The following is a 26908-nucleotide window of genomic DNA, read 5'->3' as shown; positions in this document are numbered from 1 at the left end:
ATAATCATAATCAACACATATAAATATATTGAAAAATTCTAACACATCATGCTTTTTGTCAATTGTAAATCGTTATCTGAAAACTACCTCTGAAAAATCCCTTTTCCAAAAATTATTCGTCGATTTTGTCAAAATAAAGTGATTGACGAATTTTGTAGTATGTACAACATTTCCAAAAGACAAAGACAACAAAGACAGCAAAGACAGAAATCGCCATATATCCACATAATCCTACTTTGAGACATACTATCTTTAAAAATTGAACAACTGTTCAAAAGTAAGAAAAGTATTTGTTGACATAATTTTACAAAACGGAGGTTATAACCCAACATAATGCAAGATCTTTAAAAGTTATACCAGATAAAGTCAAAAGAAACATCACAGAGAACTATAAAAAATATTTCACAACATGTATTAATTTAGCTAATGAAATACACAGGACCTTAAGTACAGATTTTTAGTTAAATGCCATTTAATATAATCATGTGTGCTTATTATACCTTAATAGATAATGAAATTAAAAAACAGTTTTCATATAGAGTCTATTCAAAGTTTTTTTAGTAATGCGTCGTGGATATTTCTGACGTCGAAACATTACAATGTTGCCGCATCAACTCTGAGTTTTAATTCAGTTTGGCTTTGACATACAAAAAAAACTACAGTTAATTATACAACCACAATAATTTATAAGTAATTAGTTAAAAACCTCTTATCACCATTTCTTTCAAGAATTTTGCATACGTCTGTCAGCTAGTCGCCGTCCGGTTGTCAGATGTACGCTAAATTATTCAAAATATTAGTTATAATTATTACAGTTTATAAACCGGCAATCTAATTTTTGCGTAGTCTAAACAGAAACCAGGATATCCAGAGCATGCAGGTGTCTTTTTTTGTAAATAACAATTTTTACATTGCTTTCTCATTACCTTTCCTTCTTCCTTCTCCTCTCGTATTTTCAAAACATGTTCGTTGATAACCGCTTTGCAAGTAGATTTGAACGGAGCCTTTAGTTACCTTTTTATGATAGACAAACGAAAGTCGTAAATTGGAACACGATTGTCTGAATATTAATTGTAAAGTTAGGATACGTTTCATATCTATTTTTTCATTTCTTTGGTATTTATACATTTTATTTCTTTGGTAAAAGTTAAAATAGCATTCAATTGGGTTTTGTTGGTCATTATATTTATTAATAGTTAATTGCAGATATATTGCTGATTGAGAAGGATATTCCATCAAAAACTGTTTGGATATGTAGAAGGAAGAGAATAGAATCATCAGATCAATAGATCAACCATAAGACCTTCGGTTTGGATGCACTCGATAAGACATACTAAGGAAGTAATTCATAAATGGTGGAATCATGAACATGTCAATCACAACTTTAGACAGATTAGAAATTAACAGTTTAGTGATTGAATTGGACAGTGAGTCGTAAAGTGAAAGTGACTGAAGGAAACTTTCAGGATATGTGATAATGCTGCGCAATGCGGGAAATTATTGAGACAGAATGATGAGAGGGAAACAACTAAAGGTATTCACATAATTAATTGAATGTAACTGTAGAAAATGGTATTGTAGGAGGTGAACGATTTGTGTGCACAGATATGATTGTAAATATTCAAAATTAAACATAAGCATTAGGTTAGAACGTATGAGGAGAGAATGAATACAAACTGTTTTGTAGATATGGTAAATGTATTAGACAGAATTCAGTGATGAATGACCCAGTATGAAGAATGGTGTACACATATAGTAGCAGAAGAAATAAGAGATACAATGATACCAAGATGACTTGACAAGTAAACACACTATCGAAGGAAACAAGAACTAAACGTAAATCGGTAAATATGCTCTCGAATGAAAGTAAAATACGTTTCTCAGATATAGAATTGTTAATTAGGTGTGTTAGGTCTTCAGGGGGATAACACTACATAAAAAACGCGCCTAGAAACTCTACCTCATTGATGGTGTGGAAAAGAGTTCAATGTAAACAAAATCTAACCTACAAACTATTATACCTGTGTTTTTAATTGTAGCCTGAAGTCCTTCGAGAATATATGTATTAGATGTACTATAATGTTAAAATAAATTATATTTGGTAATATTTTGGTTCAATTATTTTATTTAGATTAGAATTTTCTTGTATGTCAAAGTCAAACTGAACTAAGACTCAGAGTTGATGCGACAACATTGTAATGTTTCGACGTAATATTGCATCTATAGAGTTTTAAGAACTAATATAACTTGCATTCGAGTCTATTAAAAAATATTCTAAATTTCACCCAATAAGATGAAATATAAATATTAATTGCTTGCATGTATTTTGATCCAATGCGCATCATTATAAATAACTCTTAAACAACCTAATATAACTATAAAATGCCATAATTTTCATATTTCTCCATCTACATAAAATAAACGTTTTTTATTTAGGATTATTGAGTTAATGAGTCTACAGATGCTAATCATGAAAGGCTCAAAATTACATTTTCAACATCCATTACTTTTGTTGTTTGATTTAATGAAATCTAGTCTCCAACTCATCAAACATCGTAGAAACGTATGGTGTTTCTACTTCATGATATAGCAGTTACTTTAATTTCAACGGTTTGAAAGGTGCGATACTGATCTCAATGAACGACAAGCGACCAAGAACGACTTTGTCTCTGCTATCGACGTTTCAATTGTCATACAAATTGAATGACGTGTTGTTGCAAAAAGGATTAACCTTCTGATTACCACTTATTCAGATCGATGCAGAATGATTTCACTTATTCACTTTAATTCGCAGTCGAAAAAAGAAAGATGGAAAGTATTTATGAGAAGTTAATAATAGAAAATATTTTGATTAATATGCATTGTAACAATTTTTCTCAATAATTGCCTTTTTGAAATGAAAAAATTATCAGAATGTATGTTTATACAGAATACCTAATTTATACTGAAACAAATTTCTAAAAATTGGCATAACAATAATTGGTAAAAACGTCAACAATCCGTTTTGGTCGAACACTGAATGCAAATTGGAAAATGGAAACATTCAATTCAATAAAGCTGACGTTTTGGCCACTCTACAAGGTACTTTCAAGAGAAGCCCGCGAGAAGGTTTTGAGGTTTATTAACAGAAAATAACCTTCAAAAGATAGACAGTCTAGGCCAACCCTATCGGGTATCCTCTATCTTTCCGATATTACTTAAATAGAATAACCTAATTAGGAGATATACAATCTCTAACGATTAATATTTTAGTCATTAAACGCAACCCCAATCCAAAAGCCAATAATTCAATTGAATTGATTGGATGTTTTGTTTTGCTTTGCTTCGATTTAAGTACGATTTTAAGAAGCAAACAGTGCAAAAACAAATCCTCCAAGATTTACTTGAATAATTAACTTTTGCCTAATTAGGGCCAAACGCATTGAAAACGGATATAGCCTTTTATCTGGCTAATAAAAGAGAATATAAAGCAGTTTAAATTTTACCTCATTCAACAATACAATTCAAACGTTGCAGTAAACTCACATAACACTGGCCTTTAATTATGTTTCCTATTTAAAAGTAATTTAACATAGAACTTTATATGAAGCTGGCCAAAAATATGAATAAACCAGTTCTTCAATAATATCAAACATTATATTATTGGCAAAGTTTTGAATTTACAAAAATTGTTCCAGTCCTTATACTTTAATAAAAATTACCGAATTTATATATATATATATATATATATATATATATATATATATATAACTAATTAATTAATATGTTGTTTAAATAAAGATCGATATGCTTGACCTCCGTTTCCCAACTATTCTATAATAGCACTGAAAGAAATAAATTAAATTATTATTCTGAAATCTATTAATAATGGTCACGCCACGCAAGGCCTTCCACTTCTGTTTTCATTGCTAAAACTTTATTTAAAAATCAGCCAGTCGCTCAGACGCAGCAATCGTCTAGACGTGCTGCTAATGTTACCAGTGCAACTTTTTGTTTGCAAATATTGTTAAGCGGTTAGTCATCTTGATGGAGAAACAGTTAAGTGAATTAGATAAACTGTACTATCCGCATTGGTGGCAGAAAAGATACCAACCCGAGGAGGCTTTGGAAAAATTCATTTGTTATTTAAATACCGGTACGATTTTATGTTTTTTTATGTATAAATTGTATTAAATTCGAGCTACAATTATAAGAATAGAATAATATAGTTAGCCATGCAAAACAAATTGTTGTTTGCTAAAAAATGCAATTTCCATTTTTCATATTAGTTTGAAGACACTTTATTGAATCCGTTGTCAAAAAAAATAGAGTTAGGAGAAAGTCTTCAGATCATTTTTACCATAATTTGTATTACAAAATATGAATATGAGAAAAATTTTAATTTTGAACGTGATTTGGGGATTTCGTATTATTTGCTAGGTTTACAGGTGGTATAAGGGACGAACTTCAACTTACCACTTGGTCGTATACAAAAAAAAAGCTAATCCTGTTATTAATTAATGATACGCTGTGTGCTGTAAAAGGATAAAGTTTATAAATAACCCGTTTAAAAAAATACAATGAAAATCAAAACATCGCAATGTTGCCGCATCCACTTTGAGTTTTAGTGCATTTTGTGTTTGATATCAAAATTCTAATCTAAATAAAATAATGGAACAAAAATAATGTTATCAAATATATTTTTTTAACATCATAGTACATCTAATGCATATATGTGCTTAAACGACAATTAATTCTACAGTCATTATACAGTACCTATGAGGATTAGTTCTAGGTGTGTTTTTATGTAGCGTAAGGTATCCCCTGGAGGCCTACTCCAAGTCATTTTAATATCACCTTATATCTCCTTAGTTTCTTTAGTTACTCTCTGTCTACTTCATAAAACTAGATTTAACCACTTCATTCTCCCTAATACGTTTGCCGTATCTGTAAAACAGTTCCTTTAACAATGTATTGTATTATCATATACATTGCATTTCGTGATGATCATGCACTTTCTGAACAGTTACACACATACCTTTGCTCACAATTATCATACAATTATGCTATATTAATGACATAGTTGCCTTCAGTTATTTCCACTCTCGTCACCCTATCTTGGTAATTGTGAGCAAAAAATCTCACATCCGAAAAGTTTCATTCAGTCGCTCATTTTCTGAGTCGCTATTCAAATCAATAATTAAGCTGTTAATTTACAATCTAATACTTGTTGTCCAATTTATGTAACACTATTTCAATATTTGTCAATTTCTTCTTCGGTATGTTTGAACGAAAATATACTAAGGCTCGTTTCTTCACGGTGGGTGACTACCGTGAAAAAATGGTGCTTTGGGTATTGGTCTTTAAGGAAAACACTAACTCTGCGCCAGGAATAAAACAATTCCTCTTGTCAGCATTAAGAACAATATTTATACAATGGATTAATAATAAATATTATCGCTAATAAAACCTAATCAAATATTATTCTAACGTTTACCTTTTTCCATCAATTTTTGCTATTTTTATGCTATTTATATTATCATCTTATCCTAAGTGACCTAATGTTCCATTTTGAAATATTCAGGTCTTATCTAAATACACGAATTGACATAACAAGTCTTCCTTGATTTTATTATATGCTTCTAAAAATTTTAATCTTCTACAATGAATAATCTTCTGAAAGCAATGTGTAGAAGGTCCATTAGACATCATCTTTACACCATTTAAATCCTATATTTCCCAACAATGTATGAAGGGACGTTCTGTTTCCTCTAAAATAATTGTATTAAATTACGTTTATAGTCTATTCAAAGTTTTTTTAGTAATGCGTCGTGGATATTTGTGACGTCGAGAAATTGCAACGTTGCCGAATCAAGAATATTCTAATCTAAATAAAATAATTGAACAAAAATATTATCAAATATAATTTATTTTAACATTATAGTACATCTAATACATATTTTATCGAAGGTCTTAAAACTACTATTAAGAACACAGGTATAATAGTTTGTAGGTTAGATTTATTTTGTTTACATTATACTCTTTTCCACACCATCAATGAGGCAGAGTTTCTAGGCGCGTTTTTTTTATGTAGTGTTATCCCCCTGGAGACCTAATCCACCTAATTAACAATTGTATATCTGAGAAACGTATTTTACTTTCATTCGAGAGCATATTTACCGTTTTACGTTTAGTTCTTGTTTCCTTCGATGGTGTGTTTACTTGTCAAGTCATTTTGGTATCACTATATGTTTTATTTCTTCTGCTACTATCTGCGTACACCATTCTTCATAAAATTAATCACTGAATTCTGTCAAATGCATTTACCATATCTACAAAACAGTTAATATTCATTCTCTCCTCATACGTTTTAACCTAATGATCATGTTTAATTTTGAACAATTACAATCATATCTGTGCACACAAATCTCTCACGCCCTACAATTCCATTTTCTACAGTTATATTCATTTAATTCTGTGCATACTTTTAGTTGTTCCCACTCACATCATTCTGTCTCAGGAATTTCCAACATTGCACAATATTATCATATATCCTGAAAGTTTCCTTCACTCATTTTCACTATATGACTCAGTGTCCAATTCAATCACTAAACTGTTAATTTTTAATATGTCCAAAACATCTTCACAATTCCACCATTTATCAATTACTTCATTTGTATGTCTTATAGAGTTCATCCAAACCGAAGGTACTATGGTTGACAATGCTTCTTTCCACATATCCAAACAGTTTTTGATGGAATATCCTTCTGGACCAGCAATATATCTGCAATTAGTTATTAATAAATAGAATGACCAACAAAACCCAATTGAATGCTATTGTCACTTTTACCTTTTTCCATCAATTTTATTGTCTTTACACTTTTGTGTTACTGTCTTGTCAAGAGTGCCACCATGAACCATTTTGAAATATTCAAGTTTCTTATATTATTTTATGCCTTTAATTGAATTATTTTTAAAGTAATATCTGGAAGTTCCATTAAACCTTATCTTTACACTATTTAACCCCTATGCTCTGTAAGAATGTATGAAAGCATGTCGTACATCCCTCGAAAGGCTGCATGTCATGTTTATATCGATAAAATAGTTTGTTTACCTACTGTTCTTACACATTTCGTATATTTGATCTTGAATAGAGCCAATATCAAGTTAGTTAAGATTCGTCACCCACTTTGTATGTAGACGGCTTTTCTTGGGAGACTCTAACGAATTATTCTTCATTTTGTAAGCGATGTCATTCATAGTCCCACAGTAATATTTAGCACGGCAGCAACCCGTTAAAAACATTTTCAATAAAATTGTAAGGGACTTACATTATTTAATATCATCGATAATTACCTCCCTAACGGAATTTACCGGCCAATGGGGGCCTCCTTTATATCTTTACCTCCTTATCAAAATATCGTATAATATTCATTTTTTTCGGCATTTTCAAACAAAGTAATATGATATATTACAGAGCGACTTAAAATTTATCAAAATAAAAGGCTAAAATAATATTGTTTATAACCTGTAATAATTATAACTAATATTTTGAATAATTTAGCGTACATCTGACAACCGGACGGCGATCAGCTGTCAGACGTATGTAAAATTCTTGAAGGCAATAGTGATAAGAGGTTTTAACTCTTACCTATAAATTATTGTGGCTGTATAATTAACTGTAGTTTTTAGATATAGTATAATTTTAAAATAAATTATATTTGGTAACATTTTTGTTCAATTATTTTATTTAGTTTAGAATGTTTTTGTATGTCAAAGCCAAACTAAATTAAAACTCAGAGTTGATGCGGCAACATTGTAATGTTTCGACATCACAAATATCCACGACGCATTAATAAAAAAAACTTTGAATATGCTATATATTGTAAAACTACTCACTGTTTGTATATATTTAATAACTTTAAATTAACATCAAAGTGCTCTTGATTCGTCACCGCAGCAACTTGAAGATCAACTCGTCTTGGTCTGCTGCTAATTTTTTAACAAACTACTAAAACTTATAATAAATAATTTTTATATAAACTAATCCAGGAATAATACCACCTAACATTCTCTCATCTAACCAATCTCATAAACAACAACAACGCATGGGCACAAGGTACTGAAATGACAGATATAGAAAACTTGGGAATATTTAACGATGAGCAAGAGAATGGAATCGGTGAAGATTACTGTAAGCTGTTTCTCCAAATGTTATTCACAACTTTCTTGGTAACTATTAATTCAATAATTAACCATTAAGAGTTTTTTCGAGAAATAGAACTGGTTTGAAAAGGGCTGCTGATTTGAATTGCGTCTCCCAATGCACCTTATAAACAACTTTTATTTAATCAAATCCAAAACCGTATATATATATTCCCTTATTAGTAAAAGGGTCGATTATATAAAAACTCTATACCGTTTTTTTATGTATACCCCCAAAAAAGCAAAATATATACAAATATTTTATTTTACAATACAATATTCTTAGAAATATGACTTAATAACATCATTAAGCAAACATAATTCATTCGAACAAGTACTAAAAAAGAAATCATATCATATCTCATCATAATAAGGCATCATCTTACGTAGTACAAATAATTCTTCAGTTTTAGTTTTTCGACAAAACCACAGTAACAAAGCATCGGTCCTTTCTTCAAACCAAATATCATAACACATGATTTCTAACAATTTCGAGTTCAAAAAATATTCCTAAAAGCCCAGCTGAACACATTTAAATCATAGAAGTAGACTTAAGATGTCATACTACAGTTAAGTGATGTTTGTAAATTTGTATTTTTTTTAATAGTTAATTAAACATCCTGAAAATGTTTGTTTGCAATAATTGTGGCTTGACTCACGTATTTATATATAAATATTTCTGCTTACCATGAGCCATACATTTATAAATAACAATATAATATAATATCTAAGTGTTTTCAACAATTTAAAATAATACAATGGGAATAGCATATTTGAAATTTCAAAATTTGATGATCACAAACCAACTATCACCATCTAAACATGAACACAATAATAATATTAACTTATATCATTTATTCATACTGCATATTTACTGGTTACTACAGATTCCCCAGTTCGAAGAACCTATTCAGACAATATCTTTACCTTCTTTAGTCGATTGTTACGACGTTTGTCTCTTATAAATCGCACTCGTTTGGTTCAACTAATGGATCAGGTTTATTCTTAAAATAAGTTTATTACAGTTAAAATTGAATATATACATAAGTAAAACGAATCAAATGCGAAATTTATGTAGATGACACAAATATTAATATTATGAAAAATAAACTGCAAATGCAATCTTGCTGCAACTCAATGTGGAAATCCTACTACCACCGTTGACTCATTAGAAGTTTGTGAATACTAATAATTTACTGCGTCTAAGTAATAAAATTACTCAAACTTGTAGCAGTGAATTTAGTTATAATAAAATAGCATTAAAAACACAATAATGTGAAATTTATCATAAAAGTATCATGTATTGAATATTATTTCGCCTTTGTAAGTAAGCCTCTCTGTCTTCTGACCCTGGAGTCATCTAATCTATTCGTTATTTAATCATATCAACGATATCACCACTAATAACAACTCTTGTTTTACTCATATTTTATTCATGTTATCGTAAGGTTAGTGAAGTACAAATCTCTTCAACGTAATTGAAGCCTTTGAAGCCCAAGCTATATTAGGTGCTTGCATATATTATTGTATTTACATTAAAATGACATTTATAAAGAAAACTTTGAACGATATATATTAATGAAAATATTTTCCACAATTTTCTATTTGTAAACAACATATTCTGTCTATTCGTGTGGTAACCATTTTCTCACCTTTTGGATCGTTCCATCTCATAGAAACAGTTGATTCATCAACTACCAAGCTGTTTCAAAGTTCCTTGAGACTTTGTAATAGATTTTCATGCAATAATTGGAAACATCATGTTAGGCATAAAGCAGAGCAGATTAGACTCAAACCCTAACTACTACTCTCAACCTAACCTAAAATCAAAGAGATTGGTTTATCACTCAATCATATAGCCAGTTTGAACTTACATAAAATGGGATTGCACTAAAGCATCAACCCAACTAGGTAGTTTTATTTTATGGTAATTTGGGAAATACTGATGTATTAATCCCATAGTCGCCTTGCTTGTATATTTATGCAATTACAACAGAACACTGGTAATAAATTAATTTATTTTTTAATTTTTTAATGTAAGATGTAATTAATTAAAAAATATATATATTTCTACATTCGCTTTCAGTTTCACAAGCGATACCGAAGGGAATGAGAATAGAATTTAATGCTCCGTATGGATATAAAAGTCGAGAAATTTTTAATATATATGGCATTGACTTGCCCAATGGTAAACATTGCTTACACCATATCGATTATAAATATAATGGCATATTTTTACAGACTCTCCCATAGTTATTCACGTCCACGGAGGTTATTGGCAAGCCGAACCTATCAACCATACCAATCAAGGATTTATCTCAAAGCAACTGTATAAAAATAATGTAAAACTAATTACGATAGGTTATGAACTATGTCCCAATGTAACTGTTGAAGATATTATGACTGAAATTGTAGTGGCTTTAGGAAGATGTATAGATTACGCCAAAAAGAACATGTCCAAGTAAGTTTATGTTATTTATACCTGTACTTAGTAAAACACGTACTGAAAATAACTAATACCAATTATTTTTAAACTGGTATTATTTGTATTTAAAACGTCAATTATTAGATTGCAGTATTGCCTTTAACATACTCCAGAAATATTAAACATGGAACATAATTGTTATATTTTTGATATTTAGATCATTAGTCTATGCCAATATCAAGTACATGGTAATGTTTTACACACACGATGGTATCAAGTACATCGTCGTCGTCAGAAAAAACTTTAAAAAGAGAAATGGAGTCCTATATAAAAATGCTACAAACACCTTGGACGATCCGATATTCACTGATGATAGCTTAATATGTTCTGATTACTATAATATAACTCTCACTGCAGGGTTATAGAGGCCAACGTGTTGACAAATCGCCTACTATTGTAAATCTCAATGGCATACAATTAAAGCAAGTTAAAGAAAAGAGGAGATAGTAGCATCTATAACTAAGTATAAGTTCAATCAGCCAAGCCGTGTGCTCTCAAATACGCCTTTAAAAGAAAAGAAATATTACGATTAAAGCTAAACTTTTTCGAACGCTCATATTGCCAAACCGTCCTCAATAAGCTTGAAGTCTTTTAAATTCGATTTTCGAATTCGATTCAAGGCAATTCTACATGTCTACAAAGAAATGAATCAACATACAAAGCAATCTGAAAATAGGAGATTAATACTGTTCGAGGCCAGAACGGTTATGGCTGAAAATAGGAACGTTCTTCTAGCGCCTGCTATGGATTGATAATAATGGTTTCAAAACGGTAACAAGAGTAAATTTGGCGAGCTTCCCAAAAGTTTACGAAGACGCGAAATTAAAAGTTCAAATCGAGCTAAATTATATTATCACTATAAATTGAAATTAGTACGCCCAAGACAAGCATTGAATGCAAATTATAGTTATACAAAAAAAAATGCTGTCAAGTTATTATCCTGAACCAAAAATTAGATCAATACTTGAATAACCACTCTTAATAAAAAGTATTTACAATGAATTTGTTAGAAAAGTTTCGCTTGCTTACTATTATCCTCTTACGAAACCTCCATTTAAAGAAAAATGACAAGAGGGTGAGTTAGAGGTGAAATGGCACTAATCGATATAAAACTCCAAAAATTTCTTGGAATAATCATTATTATTTGGTTTTTATTATAGTATAATTAATTAGGTTTATTCCATCAATATATAAATTAATTACACATTTAAAGGAAACTGACAAGTAAGAGAGCAAGGGAGAATTGGTACTGCTTGAGATAATAAATAAAATTAAAATATCCAATAACTTTTTACAACAATCAATCTTTAAAACAGCTTTTGATTTTTATTAAAGTATAATTAATTATCAAGTGTTATTTCATCAAAGTATAAATGAAAAAACTTACCAAAAGAGATAATTACAATTGTTATAAATAAAGTAATATTGGTTCCCATTGATCAAGAGTACAGGGCAACAAGAATCAGAGTAAGAGGTAATGATATCCACTGGGGTAATGGTAACCAGAACCAAATATCAAAAAATAATCAGATAACAGTATATCAAATTTTGAATTTAATATTTTTCTTATGCGTTATAACCTAAATTAAATATCATATGAAACATGATTATATTATCTCTAGGAACGTGCAAAATTATAATTATCACACGAGCTGAAAATTCCAGGGCGTCACAAATAAAACGCGTTTGTTTTGTTCAAAATTGGCTTCATTCATCAACATAATCTCCATCTTCCACACAATCATTCCAGCGTCGCTCTAACATTTCAATACCACTTTTGTAAAACCATTTATCTTTTGCCTCAAAATAGGCCTGTTACCAGTTGCTGTTCACTCATGTGACGATCGTTTTGATTCCGGAGTGAAGTGATCAATCCATGTTTCATCCATTGTGACATATCGACGTAAAACAGATCGGAGCACAAGAGAGCAGAGCTTTCTCATCGTCAAATGCTCGTACAATATAAAACCAACACTTCTTTTGACATCTTTACGATGTTGGCTAACTCACACAATTTTACTTTTCGATCATTCAAAATGGTTTTATGGATTTTTTTATGTTCTCTGGTATTACCACCTCATTTGGATGTCCATTACGTTCTGCATCATCGGTGTCTTTACGACCACGATTGAAGTCAGCAAACCAGAGTATTTTTTCCCATCAAGAAGCAGTGTAAAATTAAAACACGAAATTGTTTTTGATCTATCGTTTTGAAAACAGAAAAATTCACTCTTAGCACAATTTGTCCCAAACTAGAGTAGAATATCATGAAATTCTAACAGATTTCTTTTGAAGGTTCGTACTAACTGAAAAAGCGGTGAAAGCAACAAAACTATCGTCTTCTATGTGTTATACCCAGGACTTTTAAGCCCATATGTTAGTTCAAAATGAACTTAAAACAATTATTGCCATATACAAGAATGCCAAACGTAATTTTTATCGGAATCACTTCCTGAACATTGAGCATGTGACAATTTACCATACATACGGAACAGGTACCACAATATAATTATATTATCTTTAGGGACATGAAAAATTACAATTACTTTTGTGAACTTAAAACAATTTAATTTATAATTTTTAGCAGAATCACTTCCTGAATTTTGACCATGTGACCCTTACAATAAGTTCGTAATCTGTACTACAGCATAATTTAACAACGTATAACACATTTAAATCATTTCTAAATAGAATTTTTATTTGCTTTGTTAATAACATTTTTTTTATTTTCACGGGATGTTTCTTCTTCTTTTCTCCTAATACAGTTTTCTTGAGTTTATATGTCTCTTTTCGGACTTTTCGAAAGATTGATGGTACTGTAGATAAAACTGGCGGTACAAAACTTCATAGTTCAAAAACAATAGGAATAAACTAATAAGAGCCATTCGACTCTCTTTACTCCGAACACTTATATTAATAAATAATTTCAGTGCTCACAATTTGACTTAAATATCACAATAAATTGGATAAATCCTCCAAGAAACTAACGAGGAAGTAGCGATGAAACTAGTCACAGATAATTCTCCCTCGTTTTTCTCTACTACATTAAAACAAAACAGGATCTTGTTTATATTCACGAAAACTAGGAGAGCTCTCGTTAGCATATGGCTCGAATTACCCGTATTCTCCTACGAATCTATATTATTACTACTACGAGAAAAAATAAAAAATTAAAGAATTTGAATACATAATTGCCATATTATTTCATTTGTAATCTAATAGAGTGTTTAATTTGTAAAAGAGATTTGAATATTGGTCAACGAACCATTGGCGAGTATCGTTGTAAAAAACTGTCAAACAACCTAACCTAAAAGTTAAATTCGATGGTTTCGACTTTTCTATAATTTTAAATAATGAATCAGTTTTTCGAATCATTAAGTGTATACAGACGCTAATCAACGTACATACAATGTTTACAATCGATACTTTTGTTGTTTAATTTGAATAAATCTGCTGCCGACTACCATCAAACCCTTTTAAATCTAATAATGATATTGCTTCACCATATCTCAATTGTCAGTTTTGGTTTAAATTATTTAAAATTGGTTTTAAGAAAATCGAGGACAACTTTGCTTCGAACGACAAGCAATTGATGAATCAATTGTATTCAGACATTTACTACAGACATAAAAGATTTTGCAATTTTACTGCGGACGTTATTTGAATAAATTTGACGACGTACAGTAATAAAATGGTTGTAAAATGGGAAAAAGTTGTATAAATGGATGGAATATTTCTTTACTAATATTTAATTTACCAATTTTCTCAGTAAGTGCGTTTTTTAAATGAGAAAATTATCAGATAACACGCAGGTACCCAAAGAGGCCAAAACACTGTAGTACGACAAGTTGCACACCCCAAGTCGACTAGACCATCGAAATGATAAATGTATATGTCGCATAGTCGATCAACAGATCGTACGACGCGGTCGAATAGTTTAGATCACGGACAACACATAATGCAATCGTATGTAGTATGACAAATTGTATAACCTAAGTTAATACTATAAATGTAGCATAGTCGTTCAACAGATCGTACGACGCGGTCGAATCGTTTGTACATTTCACCAAAAATTTGTTATACAACCATGCTACGCACGCATTCGACTTGTCGCAACGATTTTAAATTCTGACCATTGATCATTAAGCAGTAAATATTTATCAAAAATATGAAATAATATGGAAAATAATCATAGGGTTTAGCTTGAGTATATTGATATTTATCGCTAACAAGTCTTCTTATTAGATGAGAAATCTAAAAACTATTTAAATAAACATAACAAATGTAAATGCATCAATTAGGATTTGATAAAATATTAACAATATACGAGCAGCTTTTAGGCGTAAACGTAAAAACGTTAACGTAAAACGTAAATTATCATTAACAAATCGCCACAGATATGGAATCATCATTTCAACTCGGCCGAATCCACTCGTATTGTACAACTCGTCGTACTACAGATTGCATGTTTTAAATTATATACTCTAATTTTAATCTAGTATTAATGCAACTTTCTTTTTAGAGGGATATATCTAATTGGTCATTCAGTTGGAGCTCACTTATTGGCCTGTATGTTCAGAGAATTTGTAAACACTCTTTCCTATAACGACCAAAAACTCATCAAAAGTGTTTACCTCGTGTGTGGCATTTACGACTTAACACCGCTTCCTAAAACGGAAATTAACGAATTACTGAAATTGACCGACGAAGAAGCAAAAGAAATCAGTCCTCAGTTCATGGCTTTGTCTAGTCCTGAACATATCAATTTCCATGTCATAGTAGCAGAACACGACGCCCCTCCATTCATAGAACAAGGTAAACTGTTTAATGAAACACTGCGAGACGCTGGAGTAAAATCGACTTACCATTTCATGGAAAACTATGACCATTTCAGCATATTGGAAAAATTAATTGATGAAGATTGTGAATTAACGCAGCTTATTCTAAACGAAATTAAAACCAAATACGAAGATTAAAATGTACATAAATTTAATTTACTTATACTTTATTATTTTCCTAATCTTTGATTACTTAATGTTATATTTTAAGATAAATAAATGTTAAGGTAAATTACTTTTTTTACAACTTATTCAACTTGAAATTCCTCCTAAATTTTAGCAGATATGTAAAGTATCAGTATATAACATAAACAATATTATATACAACTATATTCTATTCAAAATAACAACGAACTCACATATACGCGTCGAATATATGACCTTTCCAAATTTGTAAATTCGTTTTAATATCGGAGGATATTTTTCTTCTCATTTTATTCTGGTTAAAAAGAGATACAACGTTGTTTGATATGTGCGAACATTTAACCGAATCAGACTACAAAAGTTATCTAGTTGTCAGACAAATTAATCTGATTGAAAATACCGGAGCAATAAATGCATTAAATATATTTTAATGTAAAATTAAATACATTTATTTATTTTTGTTTCAATATTTTATATATATTAGAATGTTGTTGAAAGTTAAATGCAGCAACATTGCGATGTTTTGACATCATAAATTTATATGACATGAGTTCTTTGTTTTATTAAACGGGCTATAGATACATTATTATATTAACAACTAAAACTCCTATTCAAAAAAATTAATTCAAGTGAATTATATAATATTTAAGTACTGAAATTATCATTAAGAGGTTATACTTTGGCGCTTAATACGATTTTCTTGCACACAAATATACGTCACTCGGACTGGAGAATCACGGCATGCGCACAAGGATTTAAATTTGCAAAGTTGCCAGTCATTGTAAATTATACGGAGATTTGAAGAATATAATATAAATAGATTAAATTATCATGAATTCACAAATTAACCTAATACTTCCACTGAGACATAATTTTTGGTACATAAAATATGTAATATAAACTTCTTTCATTTTAAAATAATTAGGAGAGGAAAAATTAAATAATGTGTAATTATTTATCAATATTTAAACATTACAATAAGAAATCAAAGTCATAGTTCTTGTCAATTATTCGTTTATTTCAATAGTATAATATATATTCTCGAATTCACATATAATATATATTAAATAATCTAAAATCTCCCTTGAAACTCAAGTTCAAATTTAACTAAGTATATTTTTTATTATTTCAAATTTATATATTATATATTTAATTTTAAAAGAAAAATTTAAAAATAAAACTCCATGTATGTAAGGTAACAAATATAATTTATTTATCAATATATAAAAACACAAGCATCGCTGTATCTTTAAAAGTACTTAATAATATATCTTCTACATTGATATTGGTTCTTCATCTAATCTGTTCGTTATGTAAAAACAGCATGACAACCCCTCTCTCAATTAATTCACTACAAGCAAGGAATACAATTCAATCATGGCTATATTATAACATTTTATATTGTCATTCATTCATTATAATTAACATAAAATCTTCTTTCTTTAAAGTAGGGTAAAGTAGTATAAAACACACATCCTGTATGTTTGACCTTAACTGACGCTTCAACACTTATATAGCATCACTTTTGTGCTTGGTACCTGTGGAATTCAATTGGTTTGCTTGTTGAATATTTTATAAATCTTCATGACTTAATAAATCTAGTCTTTCCAAATTACTATTGTTTAAGTTATCTCGAGTTTCATCCACTATAGCATTCATTGGAATTTTACCAGCTAGTTGGGCTGTAACCATATTTTTATCTGATTTTATCTCGCCCTTTGAGACACCCTTATGAATTCCTGATCGATTAGACACAAATTTAAAAATGGTAATATTTTTACTAAAATAGGAATCCCCATTAAAAAATAAAGATTTAGTTATTCTTTCAATATAATCTTTTCTCGAAAGAATATAATCTTTCTCGCTTAATATTCTCAAAATTTTCAAGCGAGCCAATGCGAGTTTCTTAGTCAATTTTAATATAGTGGAATGATTCTATATGATCAACGAGCTGTGATTTTCAGCACCTAGTCATATTTATCCGTACTTTTACTTTTGCAAGGTCAACTATGCCTAAAATATAATGAATTTGGTGTAGAATTAAATCCAGTTTGTAAATTTAAAATAAAAATCGAACAGATGCGCACCTGAATAAAATTCTCAAAACGGGTCAATTGAAAATTCCCCGGCCTGACACATAGATGGCGCTACTAGAATTAAATCCATATGTTTTTTAGTTAGCCCTAACCCTGAAAAAATGTGTGAATAAATTTGACAATTATCGGATCATTAATTTGTGAATTATAGCATTTTGAGTGAAAGCAACAAAGGCGGTGAACGCAGTGGACGCCCAAAAAAGGCTGTTACCGACGAAAATATTTAAAATATCCACAAAATGATTTTGAATGACCATAAATTGAAATTGAATGAAACAGTTGAATAGTTGGTTCGGATGTTTTATTCGTTCATTATATATACAGTTTTATAGTTACTAGACAATTTAGCTTTGCTGTCCTACCTTATGTTTTATTTGTAGTATGATTATAAATAATAATGTATATTTAATTTGTACCATAGAAGAATGTATAGAGAAGGCTCACACCAAATTTCAAATAAATCGGTTTAATGGGACTTGAAATATGTCAACTATCTGGAATAAATAATTTGGAGAATTTTCTAGAGAAATTTCTAGAGTAGACTACGTAGTTAATATAAAAGCATTTAGGAACTACATTTTTCCCAGATTATTTATTAATCTAATAAGGTAGAAAGAAATAACGCTCGATTCACAAATACTAAAATACTTAAAACTTAATTAGATTAGATACAAGATATAATATGGGTTTGAAACCCATTTTTTAGTAGAAAATGGTTTGAATGTTTTTCGACTATCGATAGTTGGAAGATAAACGCAAAGAAATCTTGAGAATTACTTGAATTATTTATTCATCATTTAAATCAGTAAAAAATATTAAACCCTTAAATAACTTAAATCGTAACAATTAAAATATAAATAGAGCGAAATTTTAAAAAATCAAGAAACAGCTATGCCACGCCACTGAAGATTATAAATAAACTGTATCTTGTAATGCTTCTTTGCTCTAGATTAACATTGACATGTTTCACAATTAGTAATTTGATACTAAAATGTAGTTATTATTCAGTACGCAATGTATACACTCGAATCACTTTACAGCCCTAGCCATTGGTCAAAAAGGCATAAAAAGGAAATGGCAGTGGAAAAGCATATAGAATTCCTAAACTCCGGTAAGTATAGCAGTTATTTGAAGTTGTTTTAACTTTTCAAGTTAACTCTCTCTTAATTGTTTAATTGACATTATTTCGATGTTGTGAGAAATAGTTCAAACGTCACATTTTTTGTACGCATATTGAGTTAATATATACTTATCCTCAAATATATAAATATTTACATAATAATCATTCATAAATAAATTACAAATATATTGTCAAATATATTCAGGCAACCAGTAATACAATCCAATATAAAACTTTTAAAATAGATACAATCAGAAGTGATTACAACATATTTATATATATTATATATACTCAAACTTGATAGTAATAATTTCTTATAAGTTATAAATTAAGTATATAGGTTTAGTTTTAGTTAATATTTTACTATTTTTTATATTTATACACAAAACAATATTAGCGAGTCTTAACATAACGAAATCCATACCCACACGAGATAATATCCCATATGGTCCAGGTTCCCGACAGAAATACAGCATAATAGGAACTGATTTGAAACCAGGTAAAATCAAGATTTAAATGTGTCTCGAGTCTTTAAATTCAACCAAATTGTTATATAATTTAAAAAAAACTAAAACGCATCTTTATTACGCCTTATTGTACAATAAAGTTTTTTTAATACTAATATTATTAGATAATTAATAACTTTATAATTCCAACAATTTGTAGATTCACCAATATTAATTATAATCCATGGAGGCTATTGGCAAGCAGAAGAAATAACACATCAGAATATGATATTTATGTCACCTATATGTCATAAAAATGAAGTCAAACTTATAACAATAGGATACGATCTTTGTCCGGTTGTAACGTTACAGGAAATAATTGACCAAGTCAAAACTGCCATCCAGATATGCTTAAACTATGCCAAAGTTAATAAATCATGGTATGTTCCAACGACTAGGTCTAGAAATTAAATCTTATCATTTTTTCACTTGAATAAACGTTTGAGCCTCCACGAAAACCTCGAAAAAGTCTGATCGATGCGCGAAAATAATCAATCCATTTGAAAAGCAAAAGTTGTCATGTAAAAGAGTGCGTTAGATTGTATTGATTTTCATTGAAATAACATACTACAACAGTGATATTAATTTATTTTAGCACCAGGTAGTTTATGTAAATTTTATTCATATGTCAAGTAATGTTTAAAATCACTTCCATTGGTTTTGGCTCTCTTTTGTTTTTATTGTCATTTACAACAAATTACTACTTTTAAACCATTAAAATCAAACTAAAGCACTGGAAAGTAGTGAACTAGGAAAACCAAATTCGTGAGTAAGTGTACCGGGAACAGATTTTTTTTAATACTGAGAAAGATAATCTGAAAAATATATTTTGTAATGGAAACAAAAAACTAACAATAACAAATTTCAAAACAGTTATATTAGTATCTCTCATTATAGTCATAAATGACAGTGATAAGAAACAATTTCTAGTCCTAATACAAATTTTATTTGTTAAAATATTAATGCATCTGTTTACAGTGGTTTATACTTACTTGGTCACTCGGCTGGAGCCCATATCTTAGCTGTTTTATTGGAGTCATTCCTATACAATCTACCAAACGATGAGCAATCCTTAATAAAAGAAATTTTCCTAATTTCTGGTATATACGATATTACGCCTTTAATTCATACTACAGTCAATGAAGCACTGAAACTAAATTCACAAAATGCTAAAAAACTTAGTCCATACCTAGTAGAATTAAACAGTCCAAAACATATTATAGTACATGTAATTGTAGCTGAACATGATTCGCCCTCATTTATTCAGCAAGCAATTCACTTTCAAGTAAAACTAATCAACAGCAACATTACCTCAAGATATAATTTAATCAATGAAGAGGATCATTTTAGTATAATGGAAAAATTAACGGATGAAAATTTCGATTTGATGCAAGTCATTTTTAAATCAATTAATAAAAATTCTGATAAAATTAAAGAATAAAAGTAATTAATACATTTGGATAATTAATATTGTAATAAGAAATTAACCATAATTATGTATCATTATAATAAAAATAATTATTAACTACTTTTTTGTTATACCATATATCAATCAATCAATTTAAATAAATAAAAAAATAATATACAGTTTTTTTAGACAATTATGTTTTGTTTAATGTTTAGTGATTATATGACATTGGTGTAATACTAATATATCCTACTATTAAATAAGAGAATCAGAATGTCTAATGATGATGAACTCGAATCGTTGTATAATCCAAGTTGTTGGTCAAAACGGCTTCCAAAAGATGCAGTTGTTAAAGAACATATAAAATTTCTCAATGAGAGTATGTATACTGTGAATATATCTTACTTATTACTTATTTTTCTTATTCCTCTAATAGAAAGTGAAGATGTTTTAAATCGCATACCAAATGAATTAAACATTGAATATGGTCCAGGTCCTAGGGAAAAATATAGTATTATTGGTATAAATCTACCATTAGGTTCATAGTAAGAATTTTCTATCAGTGGTTATATATTAATGATGAAATTCTAGATTCCCCAATTATTATTCATATACATGGTGGTTATTACCAGGAAGAATTAATCAACCATGTTAACAACAGCTTTATAGCTAATATATTTTATAAACATAACATAAAGACCATATCATTGGGTTATGAACTCAGTCCCAAGAAAAGTGTTGTAGATATTCTTAAATCTCTAACCAATGGATGCAGAAAATGTCTTCAATATGCCCTTGAGTGTAAATCTCGGTAGGTTCTAATAGATATTTAACACTAGATAATTTATTCTATTTAGTAAATATTCTATATTCATATACATCTATTTTTATTAAACCATTATGTACATAAATATTACAAACTTTAATCAATGAATCATCTACATTGAAGAAAAGAAATAATTTAACAGCACATTTACATTTCAGGGGCATCTATTTCTGTGGACATTCAGGAGGTGCTCATGCAATTTCAACCATTTTCTCAAATTTGACATATGAAATATCTATAGAAGAAAAATCCCTAATTAAAGGGGCTTTTATAATTAGTGCCCTATTTAATATTGAAAAATTACCAGAAGTATCAGCTAATCAACTGCTTAATTTAACAGTTGAAAGTGCGCAAATGTTAAGTCCTTTATTGACTAAATTAAATTACGAACAAACTCAATTTTACCTAATATCTGCAGAAAATGATAGTCCTCTGTTTCTTAAACAGGCCAAACAATTCCATCGTAAGTTACAGAAAGAAGGCATTAAATCAGAATTACATATTTTGTCAGGTGTAGATCACTTTGATATATTTGAAAAGTTATACTTTGAAGATTTTGAACTAACCAAACTAATAATAAATGTTATCAGTAAATGCTAGACAAGAGTAAACACCTATTAATAAAACATTATTGGATATACATTTTGTTCTTTTTATTTACTTAATTCTACATATAAATAAATTTAGATATTCCTTGTACCTGTTCTGCTAACAAATCTATTAAAGGTGATATATCATCTTTTAAATCTTGTGTGTCATCAATGTTGAAATGATTTATTGTATTTAAGTCTTCAATGTACTAAAAACAGTTATTATCAAAATATAATAACAAAATAATATTTAGTATATATTACCTGTGCTATAAGACTTAAATTTTTATTGCAAGTTTCTAGTAATTCAGCTGACTTAGGATCAATTTTATAATTACTTCTAATGGCTGTACTTTTATCTTTATCTATGGCTTTAACAATTCTATCAAATTGTCTCAAGTTATCTTTCATGCTATCTAAAATATCTTGATAATTTTCATTGCTTTGTTTCACTACGATTCCCATGTTTTTTTCAGCAACGTCAGCCACACCATTGATTTTTTCTTGTAATTCTTTAATTTCTTGTTGGATTGCTTGTATTTTGGCTGCCTTTTCCGCTTCTGTAAAAGGTTTTATACCACCAAAACCAGGAATAATATTTAAGTCAGTGTTTATTAAATTATTTAAAGAGTCAAGAGATAGACTTTGCTTATCCGTAGGGGACTTCTTTAATCTATCAACAAATTTAAATATTCTATAAAGAATATCAACCTACAAAAAATATGAAACTAACATTTTAAATAAGCCGAAAAATCTAATTATCTACATATTACATGATCTGAAATATCTAAATCTCCATTAAAAAACCCCATTTTCTCCTTATTTGAACAGAATCCATGGGAAAATAATAAATTTGATAAAAAGGACTTATCATGTTCTTTTTCCTTTAAAATTGATGAATATGTCTCCTCATCCATTACCTTTAAAATCCAGGAGATTAAAAAACACCTATTTGATATATGGAAAATTTCACTTATTTCATCAACAGTCAAACTGTGAATTAATGGGTAATTATAATCTTTCAAAAAGGACGTCATATAAGAAATAACATTAGATTCGCCCATAGTTCTCGTTTTATTGTTAATTTTAACGATAATTATTGCACAAACTTTTAAATTTTAAAAATAAACTGAAATGACAACTGTCAAAATTTTTAGTGCTGTTCAATACTTCGAAATACTAATAATTAAAAAAGTAAGGTTAGTGCAACTGGTTTCCTGTCCCAGAAAATAATAAATATGAATTATTGTTACATGAGTAAAAGCCAAATATAATATTTCTCAAATTCCTGTTATTAAAAAGCCTGTAAATAGCCGACTAATATATATTTATGTTGCATTCAAAATTTCGATATCGTAGAGTATTAATTTCGATTTTATTTTTCTTTTACCCCTTTGCTCCGCCCACACCGCGAACTTGTTTGTGAAAAAGCGAGACAGGAAAATGAAAACAAAAGAAAATTGAATGCGGTACGCGCTTTAGAAAATGGCGTTCGCAGTTTAATTTTCCGAGAAAAAAAGCGGTTTTCCGGGAATGTCGTTAAAGATAGGACTGGTAACCGGTAAATTTCGAAATATAATGGTGGATAAATTTTAATGCTAAAATAAAGGAAAGGGAAGGTAAATATGTAATGATTTAATGTGGTTCTGTTATTGTTTGACGTATGATGTAAGTAAACATTCTAATATAAATTACATTAGGTCATTATTCGGTTTCTATTCATTTTATATAACAAAACTCCTTAGTTTGTAAGGTTATCTCGTTTGTTTTGGTCACTTGTCAAGGCCGGTTTTCTTGAGGAATTTTTATGACAACCATGACCTTCATGTGTCAATCATTTAATTCAAACGTTCAGGTTTTACTTATTTTTTTAAATATGATAGCGTTTTCTAAATTATAATTATATGGAATCATATTTAAGTTGCAGTTCATGTAAAATTCAATGGTTCCAAACCGGAGATATCATTCGTACAGATTATTGATTTTTTGGATTTATATTATTAGCGCTTCTTTGTCCGGATATAAAATTATTAAATTAAAAAGGGAAAGAGCATGCGCCGGATGTTTTTTAAAATTTCTGCTTCGGGATTTTGCTGGTTCGCGATCCTTGTCTAGATAAATAAATAATTGTTGCTATGCTAAACAGTTGAGTTAATTTTAGTTTTATTAGAAAATCATTTTATATAACGGTATTTATAAATGTTAGTAAATTGATTACATATACTATTATAATATTTTGTACTTTTCTAATTCATCGGTATTGTATTCATTTTTGTATTATTTTTAATAATTTTAAGAAACGCATATCGTCATCTATCGCAACTGTATTTTTTTTATGTAAAATGTATGTGTGCAATAGCTTGAATCAATTAAATAATATATTTATAATTAAATACCACTATCACAATATTATTTGTTATACAATTCAGTGTTAATACAATGGTTGTATAATTTGTTATTTAAATTTCTGAAATGGGTTAAATTAATTGCAGAACTGATATTTCATCATTATTAAGATGTAATATATTGGGGGAGGTAAATATTGAGATATGGGAATCATATTTTTGTGTCGGATGATCTAGCAATAGTGGATCCAGGATTTTAGGGGGTCCCGATATCAAATTTAATTTAAGCTTTGACACAGGTAGACTCGAATGTTTTAGCGAGAGTCTTGAGCCCATTACCTCCTCCCACACAAACAAATTATTTACTGGAATCTAGTACTAAATAATTGTTATATTTATTTGGTCAAGCTTAAATACAGTTTTTTGAGTTGATTTTTATTGGCTAATTCTGAAAGTATTAAACTTGTTTAAAATGTAAAAATAATCTTCAATATGGGAACATATTTGAAATAAAATGAAGAATGCCGCCAATTGGGAGGATTTGATAAGGGTAGTGAATTGAAAATTAATTAATTAAAAGAGGTTTAATTTAAAACATATGAATACGTCACATATGGATATAATTTATATATATATATATATATATATATATATATATATATATATATATATAGGTACTAATATTTAAAGTGATAATTGATATAAGGTGATATTTGAGAATTTACGCAAATTTTGTAATATATGTTTTTTTCCAAAGCTACTAAAACTATTATACCTTTTAGACTTGTCATATGATGGCTAGTCCATCACCTCAAAATAGTCCTATGCCACCGCCTCAAGCCCCCAGTCCGATGGGGCCACCATCTCAAAGTCCGGCGCCTTCGCCGTCTCCTCACAGTGCGTTTCAGCCTCAACCGATGGCGGCGCATTCTACTGGACATTTGAATGGGCCACCTCACTCCATGCCGCCAATGGGACCGTCATTACATCAGCCTCATTTGCCGCCAACTAGTCAAAGTAGCCATGGATCTCCGCACTTACAGGTGAGGTAATATTGAGTTAATAATTTCAATTTTTATTTGTTTTAAGCTCAACTGTTTCATAAAAAGCTTTATGAAAAAAAACGTATATATAGATATACCAATGCTAATTTTTTAAATGCATTTAGCCTCATCCAGGTATGCTCGGTCCTCCAGGGCATCCAAGCCAAGCTCATTCGACTTCAAGTTCTCATCCAACACCACCGCCATCCCATTTACCTCCACACGGTTTACCGCCTCATTCTTCAGGTCATCCGATAGGCCCTCAGCATTTAGGGCATCCTCCGCCATCTCATCATCAAACCCATCCTAGTGGGCAAAGCCAAACTCATCACATTGGAGGTATAATACTGTCGATACTATTTTATTGCTGCAATATTTTATAACATGGTTTTAGGATTGGGACCGCCACCATCTTCACATCCATTACATTCACCTGGCGCACCTCCCCCTGTGTCACAAGCCCACGGGAATATACCGCCACCACATTCTCAGGCTCCTCCGCATCATCTTGGACATATGGGTCCCCCTCAAGGTCATCCCAGTCATCCAAGTATGCCAGTGCCAGTTTCTAGTAGTGGAGGTCATGGGCAATATCCACCTCAGATTGTTCATAGTCAACATCGAGAGGTAAGTAGTTTGCTATGCAATTTTGATATGATAATAATATTATTGATAACAGTGATATATTGAATTATACCTGTATATCTCTAAATACCATGCTGGTATTAATCTAAAAAATGTATAAACACAATCATACTAGCAGTATTTTTAGCTCATCATATCCTGAAGTATTAAACAGTTTATTAAAAATAATCTCTAATAATATGTGCAGTGTATATAAGGTTTATATGAAGAGGAAGTGCATATATATATATATATATATATATATATATATATATATATATATATATATATATATATATTATTGTGGCGCAATTATTTACAATGGTATGATCATGATAATCTAGAAAATCTTCATTTAATACTATTTATACAAGGTTAATGATAATTTAATTAACATGTCATCATAGTTTCATATAATACCATCAGATGTTCATATAAATATTGATATTATAGTAAATGTATAATTTCCTGCAGAACATTTTTTAAACATTTTGAATAATGTTTAAGTTTGTTTTCTTTGCAGTTCTACAGTATCAGAGCATACTATAACAAGTTTGGAGCATCTTTATATGTAACATATTACTTTGGTTATATTCATATGATGTGTGGTATTTGTAACTTAATTGCTATATCAAAAATGTTAAGAATTAAATAATTAAAAAATAAGAAATATATTTGGAAACATCATCAATATTTGAG

General features: G+C 29.5%; 4 protein-coding genes across 9 annotated transcripts in view; 3 read left to right on the top strand and 1 right to left on the bottom strand.

Annotated features, from left to right (window-relative positions):
* The first annotated feature begins 3938 nt into the window (after positions 1-3938).
* Positions 3939-20902, top strand: LOC143202701 (uncharacterized). The gene is made up of 8 exons (XM_076414445.1): positions 3939-4135; positions 10271-10372; positions 10426-10645; positions 15192-15644; positions 18740-18858; positions 19265-19366; positions 19534-19753; positions 20352-20902. Exons 1-8 carry the CDS (start codon positions 4027-4029, stop codon positions 20812-20814), a joined length of 1788 nt encoding a protein of 595 aa, XP_076270560.1. The 5' UTR covers positions 3939-4026; the 3' UTR covers positions 20815-20902.
* On the top strand, positions 20124-22249 carry LOC143206695 (kynurenine formamidase). 2 transcript variants are annotated; one of them, XM_076419363.1, is made up of 5 exons: positions 20124-20142; positions 21048-21160; positions 21218-21319; positions 21373-21592; positions 21766-22249. In XM_076419363.1, the coding sequence occupies exons 2-5, from the start codon at positions 21055-21057 to the stop codon at positions 22205-22207; spliced, it is 870 nt and encodes a 289-aa protein (XP_076275478.1). In that variant the 5' UTR covers positions 20124-20142; positions 21048-21054; the 3' UTR covers positions 22208-22249. The 2 variants fall into 2 exon arrangements, with proteins under 2 accessions (XP_076275478.1, XP_076275477.1); XM_076419362.1 differs by lacking the exon at positions 20124-20142 and having other exon boundaries at positions 20962-21160.
* LOC143206696 (uncharacterized) lies at positions 22246-23380 on the bottom strand. The gene is made up of 3 exons (XM_076419364.1): positions 22971-23380; positions 22462-22908; positions 22246-22406 (listed from the first exon to the last, which is right to left on the bottom strand). Exons 1-3 carry the CDS (start codon positions 23259-23261, stop codon positions 22275-22277), a joined length of 870 nt encoding a protein of 289 aa, XP_076275479.1. The 5' UTR covers positions 23262-23380; the 3' UTR covers positions 22246-22274.
* Positions 23381-23479: 99 nt separating this feature from the next.
* Positions 23480-26908, top strand: part of LOC143206692 (ATP-dependent helicase brm) — an 84179-nt gene continuing 80750 nt past the window's right edge. For all 5 annotated transcript variants that reach the window (XM_076419352.1, XM_076419353.1, XM_076419356.1 and 2 more), the window contains exons 1-4: positions 23480-23816; positions 25325-25585; positions 25711-25924; positions 25980-26212. In XM_076419352.1, coding sequence (XP_076275467.1) covers positions 25334-25585; positions 25711-25924; positions 25980-26212 — 699 coding nt within the window. In that variant the 5' untranslated portion in view covers positions 23480-23816; positions 25325-25333. The remainder of the gene's footprint in view (positions 23817-25324; positions 25586-25710; positions 25925-25979; positions 26213-26908) is intronic.

Source organism: Rhynchophorus ferrugineus, unplaced genomic scaffold, assembly GCF_030347505.1.
Source record: "Rhynchophorus ferrugineus isolate W39M unplaced genomic scaffold, kcgeb_rfMv2 rfM1, whole genome shotgun sequence".
Taxonomy (NCBI): Eukaryota; Metazoa; Arthropoda; class Insecta; order Coleoptera; family Curculionidae; genus Rhynchophorus; species Rhynchophorus ferrugineus.
Note: the sequence above shows the minus strand (reverse complement) of the source record. Positions and strands in the feature narration are given on the sequence as shown.